Source organism: Trachypithecus francoisi, unplaced genomic scaffold, assembly GCF_009764315.1.
Source record: "Trachypithecus francoisi isolate TF-2019V2 unplaced genomic scaffold, Tfra_2.0 Contig01579, whole genome shotgun sequence".
Taxonomy (NCBI): domain Eukaryota; kingdom Metazoa; phylum Chordata; class Mammalia; order Primates; family Cercopithecidae; genus Trachypithecus; species Trachypithecus francoisi.
The window spans coordinates 11,552,831-11,569,656 of NW_022681442.1; the positions used below are offsets into that span (position 1 = coordinate 11,552,831).

Below are 16,826 nucleotides of genomic sequence, written 5' to 3' on the forward strand. Positions count from 1 at the left end.
GTCGGGCCGCAGGTACCTCCCACCTGCCCGAGTCGCAGCTCGCGAGCCACCAAGGTGAAGTCGTGGGGCGCGGGCTGTGATTGACTGTCTCGCTCAGAGCCTGTGGCAGGGTCAGGGTCCCGGGCGCAACAAACTCGGGGCGGTCCTCGAACCCTGGGGAGGTTCGCGGGGAGGGAAACCACTTTGCCTGTGGGAAGCCCGCAGGATATTTCAAAACTTCCGGTGCGTCGGGGAGTGCTCGCTTGGACAGAAGTTGTTTCTAACTCCTATGTTACCCTCATTCTCTCTCTCAGAGATAAGATTTAATGTTCATAGCTTAGTTTTCCTGTTGGGATGACTTTAGAATCCATCTAGTCTGGATTTGCTCCTGTGCCTGAGCCAGTAAGAAATATTGAGCTACTTGAGTTTGTACGTGGGGCTGAGAACGCTGCAGGCGAGCTTAGTAAATTTTGGTTGCGATTGCTGTTGCTACTTTACTGCGAAGGGTATACAAAGAAAAATTTATATTTGTTATCGGTAACTGGGCATTTTGACAACCGTTCCATCCCCCAGTGTCTTTTTGCACGTAATGAGTGGTGGAGTCAGACCCAACGAGAAATCACTGTGGATGGCAACACCTGACTTGTCTGGAGTTAAGTTAGAGTTGTAGAGCGGCCTTAGCTTATTGAAAAAACATCTTGGGGTACTAGGGAGAAAAGGCAATAGGAAGCTAAATCATCCTCAGCAGCCAAAACTGACGGCACACAATGTGTGGTATTTCTTATAGGAGGGCCTCTTGTGCTCAGGAAGTCCTTATTAATTTACCTATAATTTTAATTAGTTTAGTTATCTGGCTTCCTAGGCTGAAACTAAAGGCATTACGTTAGAAGAAAGCCTAGATGGACGTCCGGACTTAGCCAGTGAACACTGACAGCCTGATGAAGAAATTTTAAACTACCTTCATACTTCAAAAAACAAACAAAAGAAGGCGAATTCACTATATAGCAGTCAAGGGTGCTTTGAGGAAGGGGCATGTATTTCTCCACTAAATCCTAGTAATTGATCTTCATAATAATCCTAGAACTGATAATCGATGCTCAAGATAATGGCCCCAAGATGTCAAGTGAAGATTCAATTGTAGCATTGGTTTAAGAGGGTGCAGATGCATAGATACTTTTTAGCAAAAACCCTTCCAAAGTAAAAAGTTTCGGTGCTTAAAGGGTTAAATTTCAGTTACTAATATTAGAAAGTCTGTTTATGAGAAATACCCTATACTCTGATTTTGCTGGATAAATGAGATGATTTCATATTTGATAGAGATTTGAATGTATTTATGTCAAGTTTTGTCTCCTAAGTGTATGATCCTAAGGGACACATCTCATCATAGTACAGGAAGGATGTAACTTAGATATAAAATAATAGCTTTAGAGTATTTTTTAAATTCTGTGGATTGTTGTGGGAACTTGAAGTTTGTTGATGTGCTTCTCCCCAGAATGTCTTGTTCCCATGTATGTTGTGTCTTACAGAAAAATCATAATGTGTTTGTAGAAGCTATCACTGTGATTATATTGCATACCTTTATCATAACAGCGTTACAAGTATGTTTGTGTGATAACGTACAGGCACTTTTTGGTTTGATAGGAAATTGTTTTCCCCCCAAATAGGTAATGCATACGTATTGTACAAAAAGAAAAAAAACAGTTCAGTAACATATCGCAGAAAAGGAAAGATCTTTAAAGATCCTTCATCTTCAAGATAACCACTGGTTCGTGGTTGTGTAGTTTATTTTCTCTGCATATATTTAGACAGTTTTTTTTAAACTGAAAAGTTAAGTTTGGTTGTGTGTTTTATTTTGAAATATGCATTTCTTTTTCTTTTTCTTTTTTTTTTTGAGACAGTCTCGCACTGTTTCCCAGGCTGGAGTGCAGTAGCATGATCTCGACTCACTGCAGCCTCCACCTCCCGGGTTCAAGCGTTTCTCCTGCCTCAGCCTCACGAGTAGCTGGGACTACAGGCACGCACCACCACGCCCGGCTCATTTTTGTATTTTTAGTAGAGACAGGGTTTCACAATGTTGGCCAGGATGGTCTCGATCTCTTGATCTCGTGATCCGCCTGCCTAGGCTTCTCAAAGTGCTGGGGTTACAGGTGTGAGCCGCTGTGCCCGGCAGCCTGAGTTTTTCCCTTTCTTATTGTCCTTGTCATATAGTGTTGTATAAACTTATTAACCCTGTCATATATTTTAAATTAGATGTCACAGTAATCTAGAGTGTGCTGTCCAGGGCAGTAGCCGTGTGTGGCTATTTAAACGTAAATTAATTAAAATTACACAAAATTAAAAATTCAGCTCCTGGGTGTTACCTCATTTCAAGTGCTCAGTAGCTACATGTGGATAGGGGGTATTGTATTAGCACAGATCTAGAAATTCCTAACATCAGGAAGTTCTGTGTACCCATGTACAGCGCTCATCCAGAGTACACCACTTTTTAGCACGTGATGCTAGTTATTTTGGATAACCAGCTAATCACTCTCTTTCAGGATCTGAATTTGGTCACTGTGTCTTATCCATTCTAGGGGTGTGTGTGTGTGTGTGTGTGTGTGTGTGTGTGAGAGTGTGATGGAGTTTCATTCTTGTCATCCAGGCTGGAGTGCAACAGTGTGATCTCGGCTCACTGCAACCTCTGCCTCCCAGGTTCAAGCAATTCTGCCTCAGCCTCCGGAGTAGCTGGGATTACAAGCATCTGCCACCATGCCCAGCTAATTTTCTTTTTTTTTTTTCTGTTTTTTTGAGACTGAGTCTCGCTCTGTCGCCCAGGCTAGGGTGCAGTGTTACAATTTTGGCTCACTGCAGCCTTTGCCTCTTGGGTTCAAGCAATTCTCCTGCCTCAGCCTCCCGAGTAGCTGGGATTGCAGGTGCATGCCCCCATGCCCAGCTAATTTTTGTATTTTTAGTAAAGACGGTTACACTATGTTGACCAGGCTGGTCTTGAACTCCTGACCTAGTGATCCACCCACCTCGGCCTCCCAAAGTGCTGGGATTACAGGCGTGAGCCACACCGTGCCTGGCCCAGACCCTCATCTCCAATGCTACTGTCATAATTAAGGCCATTGTAGTCTCTTTCCTGGATGCTGGAACAGCCCTGTAACTGGTTTCTTGCCTCCAGTCTTGCTTCTCTTCCACCTTCCACACTGGAACCAAGTCCTTCAGTGACTTCTTGTTACCCTTACTATCTGATCCAGGCCTTTTAAAGTGGTTTATGAGGCCCTTGTTGGCTCCACCCTTGCCTTGCTCTCAGACTTTATCACTGCGTGCCCCCTCCTCATACTCTCCATCCCAGCCGCACTGAACCTTCTTTCAGTTCTTTGATTTTGAACCTGTGTCTAGGCCTTGTGCGTCTGCTATTTCTTGTGCCTGATTCCCCCTCTGATCCCATGTCCACTTTTCTGGCTAAGTCTTACTTTTCCTTTGGGAACCTAAGTTAGGTACTGAAGTAGGGTACCCCTGCTCCACGGTACTGCAGGATCCTATTATACATGTCTTTGAAAAATAGTGTGTAAAGCGCATTTTTGAAATTCCTTATTTCAGAAGTTCCTTTGCTGGATTTTGACCCTGCGAATTCGGGCCTGTATCTGCATTACTCACCACTGTATCCTAATTTCCTAGAATATGCCTTGTACGTTGAAAGTGCTCAGTGGACACTTGTTGAACAAAAGCAGTGGAAAGACTGATTAATCAGAAATGTTGTTAATTGAAATGGCTAGTGAGATCACAAATCTCAAAATTTTTCTTTTCTTTTTTTTTTTGGAGTCAGAGTCTTGCTCTGTTTCCCAGGCTGGAGTGCAGTGGCGCGATCTCAGCTCACTGCAACCTCAGCCTCCTGAGTTCAAGCCATTCTCATGCCTCAGCCTCTCGAGTAGCTGGGATTACAAGCGTGCACCACCATGCCCGGCTAATTTTTATATTTTTAGTAGAAGATGGGATTTTGCCATGTTGGCCAGGCTGGTCTCGAACTCCTGGCCTCAAGTGATCCATCCCTCCCCCGCCCCCTTGGCCTCCCAAAGTGCTGTGATAACAGGCGTGAGCCTCTGTGCCCAGCCTCTTTAGCTGTTTTCCCTTCAATTATTGGTTAGACCAAGATCATTATTCTGGTTATATTTAAGGTTCTTTGGTTGTATGTAACAGAACTAGACTAGCTCAGGCAAAAAAGAGCAGTGTTAGGTGGAGGGGGACAGAGCAGACTATTTTATCACTAGCGTTTTAGAGAATTTAAAGCAATAATAAAATGAACTAAAAGTTAGTTGATCTGCTTTTTATTATCACCATGAATCTAAGCAGACAATCCATGCCCTTATTGTCTGTACCCACCTTGGACCTCTCCTACCACTCTGTCCTTGGTAGGCCACTGAAAAAAGTTAATTTATATTAAGGCTATAAAACCCAACAGCAGGGAGAGTGGTTGGGTATTCGAAGAGACTGAGTGGAATCAGGAACTGGAAAGCTAGCAGGAATCCAAGCAACTCAGTATTTCTCTCTTGGGCTACATTCATCTCTGCACACTTTCTCTTTCTCTACTCCATGTCTCCCAAATTTACTTGTTCTCAGTTCCAACCCACGCTAGCTAGCATCTTTATTTTCAGGCATAGAAAATCTGATTGACACAACATGGAGTCAAGAATCCATTCACTCAGGGATCAGTCATCTGTGGCCATGGCACAGAGTTAGATGGGACAGTCGTGATTATTATCCACACCTCAACAGTGGGGGCGTTCTCAGAGAAGAATAGCTCTGGCAGCCATGGCAAATGGCATACGTAGGAGTTTTTAAGTTATAATAACTTACACATGGTTTTAAAAATTCAACATGATGGTATGAACTGAGTGAAATATGTACTCCCTCCATTGAAGTAACCACTTTTTTTTTTTTTGAGACAGAGTCTCGCTCTGTCACCCAGGCTAGAGTGCAGTGATGCGATCTCGGCTCACTGCAACCTCCGCCTCCCAGGTTCAAGCAGTTCTACTGCCTCAGCCTCCTGAGTAGCTGGGACTACAGGTGCCCATCACCACACCCTGCTAACTTTTTGTATTTTCGTAGAGACGGTGTTCCACTGTATTGCTCAGGCTGGTCCAAAAATTTTTTTTCTTTGAAATATAATTCACATAACAAAATTTACTATTTTAAAATGTACAATTTAATTTTTTAACTGTATTCATAATGATGTTGTGCAACAGTCATCACCACTATTTTTTTCTTTGTCTTTTTTGTTTTCTTTTTCTTTTTTTGAGACGGAGTCTCACTCTATTGCCCAGGCTGGAGTACAGTGGCGCAGTCTTAGCTCACTGCAACCCCTGCCTACCGGGTTCAAGCGATTCTCTCGCCTCAGCCTCCCAAGTAGCTGGGATTACAGGCATGCACCACCATTTCCGGCTAATTTTTTAATTTTTAGTAGAGATGGAGTTTTACTATGTTGGTCAGGCTGCTCTTGAACTCCTGATCTCAGGTGATCCACACGCCTTGGCCTAGCAAAGTGTTGGGATTACAGGCGTGAGCCACCACGCCCGGCCGCCACTATCATTTTCATCACTCCAAAAAGAAACCCCATACCTTTAGCAGTCTCTCCCATTTCTTCCCCTCTTCCATCCTCTGGCAACAACTATACTTCTGCCCATGGATTTACCTGTTCTGGACGTTTCGTGTAGATGAAGTTATACAACATGTGGCCTTTGGGCTCTGGCTTCATTTACCATGATATTTTCATGGTTCATCCATGTCATAGTATGAATCAGTACTGCATTCCTTATTTTATCTGTCTATCTATCTATCTATCTATCTCTTTTTAAGTGACAGAGCCTAGCTCTGTCATCCAGGCTGGAATGCTGTGTGGCAAGATCATGGCTCACGGCAGTCTTGAACTTCCAGTCTCAAGTGATCCTGCAGCCTCAGCTTCCCGAGTAGCTGGGACTACAGGCATGTATTACCACACCCAGCTAATTTTAAATCATTTTTTGTAGATTTGGGGTCTCACTATGTTGCCCAGGCTCCACTCACACTGCCTCGGCCTCCCGAAGTGCTGGGATTACAGATGTGAGGCACTGTACCCAGTCTGCTTTCCTTTTTATGACTGAAAATAACATGCCATTGTGTGTCTATACTGCATTTTGTTTATCCACATATTTGCTGATGGACCCTTGGGTTATTTCCTGGCTGTTGTAAATAGTGCTGCTATAAACATTCATGTACAAGCTTTTGTATGAATAAATTTTTTGGTTCTTTCCCAGATATACCTAGGGATGGAATTGCAAGGTCATATGATAGTTTTATATTTAACTTTTTGAGGAACTGCTGAACTTTTCCACAGTGGTTGCACCATTTTACTTCCTGGGTTCAAGCAATTCTCCTTCCTCAGCCTCCCAAGTAGCTGGGATTACTGGTACCCGCCACCAAGCCCAGCTAACTTTTGTATTTTTAGTAGAGATGAGGTTTCACCATGTTGGCCAGGCTGGTCTCAAACTACTGACCTCAGGTAATCTGCCTGCTTTGGCCTCCCTAAATGCTGGGATAACAGGCGTGAGCCACCATACCCGGCCTAAAATGCTTTTTTTTTTTTTTTTTTTTTTTTTTTTTTTTTTGAGACGGAGTCTCGCTCTGTCGCCCAGGCTGGAGTGCAGTGGCCGGATCTCAGCTCACTGCAAGCTCCGCCTCCCGGGTTTATGCCATTCTCTCGCCTCAGCCTCGCGAGTAGCTGGGACCACAGGCGCCCGCCACATCGCCCGGCTAATTTTTTGTATTTTTTTTAGTAGAGACGGGGTTTCACCGTGTTAGCCAGGATGGTCTCGATCTCCTGACCTCGTGATCCACCCGTCTCGGCCTCCCAAAGTGCTGGGATTACAGGCTTGAGCCACCGCGCCCGGCCCTAAAATGCTTTTAAGAAAAGTTGTGTGAGAAGAGAACAAGAGGCACATTATATAATGTTAAAACAGTCAGTTCACCAAGAAGACCTAACTATATATGCACCAAGCAACAGAGCTTCAAAATACATGAAGCAAAAACCATCAGAAGTAAAAGAGGGAACAGACAAATCTGCAATTATAGTTAGATATTTTACTACTCCTCTCTCAGTACTTGACACAATAGTGGATAGAAAATCAAAAAGAATACTGAACAACACAAAACTGCACAACACTGTCAACCAAGTAGATCTAATTGACTTTTGTCTACCTAATGGCAGCGGAATACACATTCTTTTCAAATGCCTTTCAAGTGTGCATGAAGCATTCACCAAGATAAACCATATTCTGGGTCATAAACCAAATAGTAAACTTTATATATAAAAAGAACACTTCTAAACAATCCATGGATTAATAATTCTCAAAGAAAAGCTTTAAATATTGTGAACTAAACCAAAATGAAAACTCAGCATATCAAAATTTGTGGGATACAGCCAAAGATGTGCTTAGATGCATTAACTGACTTTATTAGAAGAGAAAGTCTCAAGTGAATAATTTAAGCTTCCACCTGTGAAACTAGAAACGAAGAGCAAAATAAACCCAAATTAAACAGAAGAAAGAAATAATAGAGAACAAGAATCTGAGAAATAGAAAACGGGAGAAAAAAAAAATCAGTGAAACTCAAAGCTCTTTCAAAAAAAATCAATAAAATTGTAAACCTCTAGCAAGACTGGAAAAAGAAAAAAAAGGAAAACAAATTACCAATATTAGAAAAGAAAAAAGGGAAGACAAATGACCAATATTAGAAAAGAAAGAGGAAATACCACCGTAGACTATACAGGCATGAAAAGGATAATACAAACAGCTTTGCATATATAAATTCATCAACTTCAATGAAATGGACCAGTTCCTCAAAAACCACTGTATTAGTTTTCTATTTCTCCTATAACAAATTACAAATGTAGTTACTTTATTTATTTTTTTTTTTTTTGAGACGGAGTCTCGCTCTGTCACCCAGGCTGGAGTGCTGTGGCTGGATCTCAGCTCACTGCAAGCTCCGCCTCCCGGGTTCACGCCATTCTCCTGCTCAGCCTCCCGGGTAGCTGGGACTACAGGCGCCGCCACCTCACCCGGCTAGTTTTTTGTAGTTTTTAGTAGAAACGGGGTTTCACCGTGTTAGCCAGGATGGTCTCGATCTCCTGACCTCGTGATCCGCCCGTCTCGGCCTCCCAAAGTGCTGGGATTACAGGCTTGAGCCACCGCGCCCGGCCAAATGTAGTGACTTTAAAACAAAGGATTTTTATTTACAGTCCTGGAGACAGAAGTCTGACATGGGTCTTACTGGGATAAAATCAAATTGTTGACAGGACTTGCATTCCGTTGTGGAGGCTTTAGGAGAGAATCTGTTCCTTGTCTTTTCCTACATCTAGAGTCTGCCCACATTTCTTGGCTTGTGACCCCCTTCCATTTTCAAAGACAACAAGTTGAGTTGTTCTCACATCTTACTCTAACTTCCTCTTTTGCGGCATCCTTCCACATTTAAGGACCCTTGTGATTACATTGAACCCACCCAGATAATTTTGCTTTTTTAAGTTCAACTGATTATTAACCTTAATTCCATCTGCTACCTTAATTCCCATATAACATATATTTACAAGTTCTGGAGATTAGGACATGAATATCTTGGTTGGGTGGTGGGGGGTGGCATTATTCTGCTGATCACAACCGTAAACTATACAAACTCACCCAAGTAGGTAGCCAACTGTTCCCATGGCCCCATTTCTCTCTAGGCTCCCCCCAGAACTTCTGTTGTACTTTCTCACTGAATTTACCTACCTACTCTAGTTAACTCATATAAGTAGAATCATACAATATTTCACCTTTTATGTCTGGCTTATCTCACTTAGCATAATGTTTTCAAGGTTTGTTCCTGTTGTCTTCATTGCTTTTTTTCTTTCTTTCTTTCTTTTTTTTTTTTTGAGTCTGATCCTCACTCTGTCTCCCAGGCTGGAGTGCAGTGGTGCGATCTCAGCTCACTGAAACCTCCGCCTCCTGGGTTCAAGCGATTCTCCTGTCTCAGACTCCCGAGTAGCTGGGATTACAGGCATGTGCCACCACACCTGGCTAATTTTTGTATTTTTAGTAGAGACGGGGTTTCGCCATGTTGGCCAGGCTGGTCTCGAACTCCTGACCTCAGGTGATCTGCCCGCCTTGGCCTCCCAAAATGCTGGGATTACAGTGTGAGCCACCGCGCCCAGCCCTCGCTGCTTTTTAATTAAGATACAAAAAGCTAATTCAAATGGAAAAAGGATATTCTTTTCCACAAAGACGTGAACAATTCAACATTTACATGAAAAAATAAAAACCTTAACCTATACCTCATATTTCATATAAAATTAAGTCAAAATGGATCATAGATCTAAGTATAAAACCTGAAACTATAAAACTTTTAGAAGAAAACAGATCTTTGTGACCTGGGGTTTGGCAATGAGTTCTTAAGACATGACACCAAAGGCACAGTGTATAAAACAGAAATTTGATAAATTGGGCTTCATCAAAATTAAAACTTTTGCTCTGTAAAAAAAAAAAAAAATTCTGTTAGGAGCGTGAAAAGACAAGCTATACACTGGGATAATATATTTGAAAATCCAGTATCAGAAAAAGAACTTGAATCCAGAATATAAAAGAAAACACAGTGGTAATTTAAAAACTCAATTTAAAAAGGGGCAACAGATTTAAGTAGATTTAAATAGATATTTCACCAGAAAAGATACAAAGATGGCAAATATCCCCCTGAGTTCAGCATTGTTAGCCATTAGGGAAATGCAAATTTAAGCCATGGTATTACATATTGGAACAGCTAAAATTTAAAAATACATAGTGATAATACTAGTACTGGCAAGGATGCAAACAGCTGGATCTCTTAGCAAAATGGTGCAGCCACTCTGGAAGACAGGTAGAATCTTGATCATACATTTACTGTGTACTCAACTGTGTCATATCTAGATATTCATTCTAGAGAAATGAAAGCTCATGTTCATGTGAAAATCTGTAGATACGTGTTTTATAGTTTTGTTTATAGTTATCAGACCTGAAGACAATCTAAATGTCCTTCAGCAAGCAAATACATAAACAAATTAGTTGTTATTCACAAGAATAATAACAATGAAAAGAAATGAAGTGTTGATATACAGATGTGTTAGGGAGTCCCATAACCACCCATATGCTTGAAGATTTACTAAAAGGACTTACATGATTCGTTGTATAGTTGTATGCCTCCTAAGATTAATTGCAGCAATATAGTAAGGATACATAGTTGATCCTAAGGACACACATGGAGTCTGGAGGAATCCAGTGTCTTGATAATTTTTTCTTTCTGCGCGGTGGAGGGGGCAGGGGTAGGGGACGAAGCTTCACTCTTGTCGCCCAGGCTGGAGTGCTGTGGGGCAGTCTTGGCTCACTGCAACCTCCACCTCCTGGGTTTAAGCGATTCTCCTGCCTCAGCCTCCCGAGTAGCTGAGATTACAGGCACACACCATCACGCCCAGCTAATTTTTGTATTTTTAGTAGAAAAGGGGTTTCACCATGTTGGCCAGACTTGTCTCAAACTCCTGACCTCAGGTGATCCGCCCACCTCGGCCTTCCAAAGTGTTGGAATTACAGGTGTGAACCATCACGCCCAGCCAAGAGAATTTTTTTCATTTCAAGTGCAGAGGCAGGAAGATTGATCACTTGAGCCCAGGAGTTCGAGACCAATCTGGACAAGATAGGGAGACCTTCGTCTCTACAAAGAGACTTAAAAATTAGCCGGGCGTGGTGGTACGTGCCTGTGGTCCTAGCTACTTAGGAGACTGAGGCCAGAGGATCACTTGAGCCCAGGAAATTAAGTTTGCAGTGAGCCAGGACCACACCCCTGTACTCCATCCTGGGTGACAGAGCAACACAACACCCTGTCTGAAAAAAGAAAATTGTATTTATATACATTCCGGTAACTTAGAAATAACTTGCTGCTCCCCAGTCACTGCTTGATGTAGCTTTACTATTTGTTATGTGGTATTCTTAAATTTTTTACACAATTGCAGGCAAAATAGTTGGTGTAGCAGTCATGGCTGTGTCTTTTGTTTAAACATCCATTTTGACTACAAGCGAAAATACCCACTTATCTTTTACCCAATTCACTGTATCTAGTAGAGCAGCGATTCTTAAACTTCAGTGTGCATTATAGTCAGTCACCTAGAGGGCTTTTTAAAACATGAATTGGTAGGCCCCACCCCTAAGAGTTTCTGATTCTGTGGTTTGGGGTTGGGCTGAATAATTTGCATTTCTTGTAAGTACTCAGGTGATGCTAATGATGCTGGTCAGGGCACCAACTTTGAGGACCAGTTTGTTAGTGGATTTAATGCCTGCACATTAGAATCACCTGCAGAGTCCCCATCCCTACTTCTTTTTCAGAACTGGCTCTTGTCCAGTTAAGTAAACGTGTTTGGAAGTCCTGCTCAAACATGGTGTTAGGATTTTATGGTCCTTTTCTTTTTTTTTTTTTTTTTTTTTTTGAGACGGAGTCTGGCTCTGTCGCCCAGGCTGGAGTGCGGTGGCCGGATCTCAGCTCACTGCAAGCTCCGCCTTCCAGGTTCACGCCATTCTCCTGCCTCCGCCTCCCAAGTAGCTGGGACTACAGGCGCCTGCCTCGTCGCCCGGCTAGTTTTTTGTATTCTTTAGTAGAGACGGGGTTTCACCGTATTAGCCAGGATGGTCTCGATCTCCTGACCTTGTGATCCGCCCGTCTTGGCCTCCCAAAGTGCTGGGATTACAGGCTTGAGCCACCGCGCCCGGCCTTTATGGTCCTTTTCAACAGATGCAGCTCCATAACAAGTGTAGACTTTTTATTTTTTACTCCCAATCTTCATAACACTTGTGTGATGAATATAAATGGTGGCAGGAGTGGCCAGCTGTGTGGTTTGGTGGTTTTAGTTCACATAAATCTGTATTCCGTCAATAGCTCACTTTTTGGTCTTGGCCAGTTCCCATAAGTGCCTCCTGTACATGGCTTGTTAATTTTAAGGACTAAATAGTAACTACACAGTAGAGAAACTGGCTGTCACTTTGGGTGATCAAAATTAACATCACCAATGAAGGGAAGATGAGCATCATGTCTTTTCAGACACCTGGAAGGACAAACATCACTTATACAGCAGTTTGACAACATCATTTAAACAGCAGTTTGGTTATACTTGATTGGAAACCGATCATAAGGGAACCGACAGATCCAGATTGAGAAGCATTCGGTTTTTTAAAAAGGACCTTATTCTTAAATAGCAATATCATAAAATATAAAGTTTGCAGAACGATTCCATATTTAAAGGAGATTAAAGAGATCTGATAGCTAAATGCAAAAGTGATCCTAAGCTGGGTCCTGTACTGAAGGGGAAAAAGTGCTGTAGAGGATAGTATTGGGTGATATGACAAATTGGAATATAGATGGTAGACCAGATAAAAAGTATTGTGTCAATTTTGAATTTCCTGAGGTTGATAACAGTACTGTGGTTAGTACTGTTCCTTAGGAGACACACTGATAATATTTGGAGGCAAAAATACCTGATAGTACAACTTAATCTTAAATGAGTCAGAAAAATATAAGAGATGGAGCAGATGATGAGCAAATGGGGCAAGGATACAGGTGTTCTTTCCAACTTTTTCGAATCTGGAATTATTCCCAAATGAAGTTATAAGCAAAAAAATTTCAGCTCTATTTCAGGATAGTTGTAAAGATAAACAAAAAACTATATAAAAATGTATTAAAAGAACAGAGTGCTTTACAAGCAGTGGCTCAAATGCTGCTGAATCTAGGTGGCCTTGTATCACATTCTGTAGGTGTCCCCAGCTATACACTGTGGGTGCCAGAGAGCCTGCAGGAGGTCAGCATCCTCCTGATCTGTAACTGTCCCTCCCCCCGCTCAGTACAGCTTCTTGAATGTGTCTTGTGTAGTGCTTCAGACACACTGAAGTATAAAATTCATCCTATCTAAAACTCATTCTATCATAGTAGCAAATTTTAGTTTGTTTTCTGCTGGCTAAACTATTGTGTGACTCACCTGATCATAGTCTCTTATTATATATTGCATGTACATTAGCTTTGAAAAGTATATTTCTCTTTCAGCCCAAAATGGAGTTAATCCTGACTGGGAGAAGAAAGTAATTGAATATTTTAAGGAAAAGCTGAAGGAAAATAATGCTCCTAAGTGGGTAAGCTTATTGCTATTTTCCAGGGAGAAGGTTGGACAGACCACAAAGTTTCTCTTAGTAGAGTAAACAAGTAACCCACATGTAATTTAAAAATATGTAAATTAATGTGTACTTCTGCTTCAAGTACATTTGTATTAAAAGATTTTGGTCTTTTGCTAATTAAGTTTAAGCAAATAAATACTTATACATTATGCCTCTAGGTGGCAGTAACTGACTGTGTTACTTCCTGAGACACATCTTTAGTTGCAAGAGTGTCAGTTACCTTTGTTTTATTACCTTCATTTTAAAAGAATTGGCACGTACTAGTTTTAAGAGAAGAGCTCAACAAAGTAAATGCCTTTTTGATCATTGAAAAGTGTTCTGAATTAAAAGCATTTTTTAGCATTCTTTTACATTATGGTCAAATGTTATCTAAAACTTGGAAGAAATGGAAGAGAAGTTGGGTTCCAGCAATTATGTTGACCATTGAGATCATTTGGCTCCCTGACGAGGCATGGGGGTGTGTGTGTTTAACAATTTCGAGTCTGGACATAAAGTTTGTGTATATATGCTTAATGTTGTATAGACAGGATATTTAGTTGACTTAACTTGATTATTTTCCTTTAAGGTACCATCACTGAACGAAGTTCCCCTTCATTATTTGAAACCTAATAGTTTTGTGAAATTTCGTTGCATGATTCAGGATATGTTTGACCCTGAGTTTTACATGGGAGTTTATGAAACGGTTAACCAAAACACAAAAGCACATGTAAGTATTGCTGTTTTCATGAATTTGTGGTATTAATTTTGTCCTTGTACTGTTTGTGGTAGTTTTGGTTCTGATATATTGATATAGTTCTGTTTTTCTATGTTTTGGGTCATAGGTTCTTCATTTTGGAAAATATAGAGATGTAGCAGAGTGTGGGGTAGGTATCTTTAATATATATGAAACATTTTCAGTAAGAATTTTTTCCTAAACAGAGAATTTGTTTAGCAAATCTTAAATTTATTTATCTTGTGTATAAGTTACAAGAAATCATGTGAAATGTTTTCCTTGTTTGACTTTATTTAGGAGTTTGATGTGACTTTTTTTAATCCTCCAGAGATCTTTTAGAAGGGGAAATACTGTTAATGCCAAAATTAATTCCTCTCTCCAATATCTGTATATAATATATGTAAAACAAAATACCCTAGGATGCAAAATTAAGTCATTTTTAATTCCTTCAAAGACAAAGCCAGTGGTAATTCCACTGTTTCTTTCATAGAAAACTGTCAGAATTGGCCTATAATACAGAAATTTAATGAAATACTCATTCCTAGGTAGCCGAGATGAGATTCAAAAGTCATATATTATTCCCTAGGAAAGGCATATTCTCTTTCATATATACTTAGAAAACTCTTAAGAAGTGGAAAGGACCCAAGAGACATCAAGTTTGAGCCTAATACATACAAGCAAGGATTTTTTGTTTGCTTTTCTCTCTAGGCCCAAGGTACCTTTTTCCTAGAATGAGTCTTTTATTTATGACTCTTGAGCAACATATGTACCAACTCTCTGTTAGCCTTTGGTGGTGTCAAACATGGACAGCCTCATCTATTTTATTGACCCATTTCCAGATGCTGGAATTACTGAGTTACATTAATACTCAGCCTTTTCTAGTATACAGTAATGTAATATATTAGCCCAATGTGTTAGGGTTCCTTAAACGAGGGATACCGTAATCATTAATACAGTTGATCCATTAGGCTTGGCACAGTATTTATTTTATGGAAACACTCTAAAAGAAAAACAGACCTGAAGCTCATCATGTGTAAGATTACATAAATCTGTCTTTCAAATGAGTTCATTACTCTGATTGTCAGAAGTTACATTTTTGTTTAATATAATTTTTGCAGTAACCTTCCAAATTAGGGCAGTTTTTCTGTCCAGATCTGCCTACTGAACTAGAATATTTAATTAGCAACAACTTTTGTGAATTAACGAACTGATATTGGGGTTTGATAAATCAGTTTCCTAAGGTTTGAGTAAGCCGAGAGTTAGACTCCAAGAATATAAAAAGGCCTAGATAACCTCATAAAAGTAAAGTTCTAGATCCACAAAGCAGAAAACTAGACCCAGATTATAAGTCACTCCACAGAGGTCCCATTTTTCTGGATTTGAGGGAGGAAGTGTTTGATGACTGTATTTGAAGTGATTTTATATCAGTTTTCTTTTAAAAAGTGATAGTTTGGAATTAGTTACTTGTTAACTCTGTAAAATATTTGCTGTGGTGCTATGTGAAAATGTGGTTGCTAATTTTAAAATAAATTCTGTGGTGTTTTTAAATCAATTTTTAAAAATACTTTTTTATATATATCACAGCCTCAACAAGAACTTGATTTAAACTCTCCACGAAATACCACTTTGGAAAGACAGACTTTCTATTGTGTTCCAGTGCCTGGGGAATCTACGTGGGTAAAAGAAATATCCTTTATTTGAACTTTCTTACTGTGTTGATGGTTTCTAAAAACTTAGCCTTTAATTATTCTTCCTCTGCAAAGCTTGGCTTTATTTCAATAAAATGTGTTTCATTTGTTCTAATTGAGAAAACCCGTAAAACAGGCTAAGTATGTGTCACCGAGGAATGCTAGAATTACAGTACCTTTCTGTAGTGAAATACTGTTAAAAAAATTGAGGTAATTTTTTTTTTTTTTTTTTGAGATAGGGACTTACTGTCACCCAGGCTGGAGTGCAGTAGCAGAAACATGGCTCACTGCTGCTTCAACCTCCTGGGTTCAAGCAGTCCTCCTGCCTTTGCCTCCCAAGTAGCTGGGACCACAAGCGTGTGCAACCATCCCTGGCGAATTTTTTGGTTTCTTTTAGAAAGAGGGTTCACTTTGTTGCCCAAGCTGGTCTTGAACTCGTGGGCTCAGGTGATCCTCTCACCTCAGCCTCTCAAAGTGCAGGGATTATAGACGTGAGCTACCACACTCCACCTAAGGCACATTTAAAGGTACTGAACAAATATAATACTTAAAGTTAAAAAATAGTTTAAAATTAGAATTCATTCTAATTTTCTTTTTTTTTTTTTTTTTTGAGGCAGAGTCTCGCTCTGTCGCCCGGACTGGAGTGCAGTGGCCAGATCTCAGCTCACTGCAAGCTCCGCCTCCCGGGTTTACGACATTCTCCTGCCTCAGCCTCCCGAGTTGCTGGGACTACAGGCGCCCGCCACGTCGCCCGGCTAGTTTTTGTATTTTTAGTAGAGACGGGGTTTCACCGTGTTAGCCAGGATGGTCTCGATCTCCTGACCTCGTGATCCGCCCGTCTCGGCCTCCCAAAGTGCTGGGATTACAGGCTTGAGCCACTGCGCCCGGCCCATTCTAATTTTCTTAAGGGAAAACAACGTGTTGGCTCTTTTGAGAGGGGATTGTAGAAACATTTCCTTTTTATTTACGATAGTAGTTTTTTAAGGCATGGCCCACTTACACTGAAATGCACAGATTTTAAGGTAATGCACAGTGATTTGGATAAATGCATACACCCATATAATTTATACCCCAAAGTAAAGAACTTGTGCCTAAAAAATTCCTTTCTGCCTTTTTCTAGTCACTACCCCCTCCCCTGCAAGCACAATCCTGAATTCTTTGATATTGCCTGGTTTTGCCTATTCTTGAATGACAGCTAAATGGACTCATATAGTATAT

The 16,826-nt window shown here is 40.8% G+C and overlaps 1 protein-coding gene across 2 annotated transcripts in view; it reads left to right on the forward strand.

Moving 5' to 3' along the window:
• The window catches only part of MCMBP (minichromosome maintenance complex binding protein), a 46,329-nt gene that overhangs the window by 619 nt on the left and 28,884 nt on the right, over positions 1 to 16,826 (forward strand). For both annotated transcript variants that reach the window (XM_033181133.1, XM_033181138.1), the window contains exons 2-5: positions 13,081 to 13,166; positions 13,774 to 13,914; positions 14,030 to 14,071; positions 15,505 to 15,606. In XM_033181133.1, the coding sequence (XP_033037024.1) occupies positions 13,081 to 13,166; positions 13,774 to 13,914; positions 14,030 to 14,071; positions 15,505 to 15,606 (371 nt within the window). The remainder of the gene's footprint in view (positions 1 to 13,080; positions 13,167 to 13,773; positions 13,915 to 14,029; positions 14,072 to 15,504; positions 15,607 to 16,826) is intronic.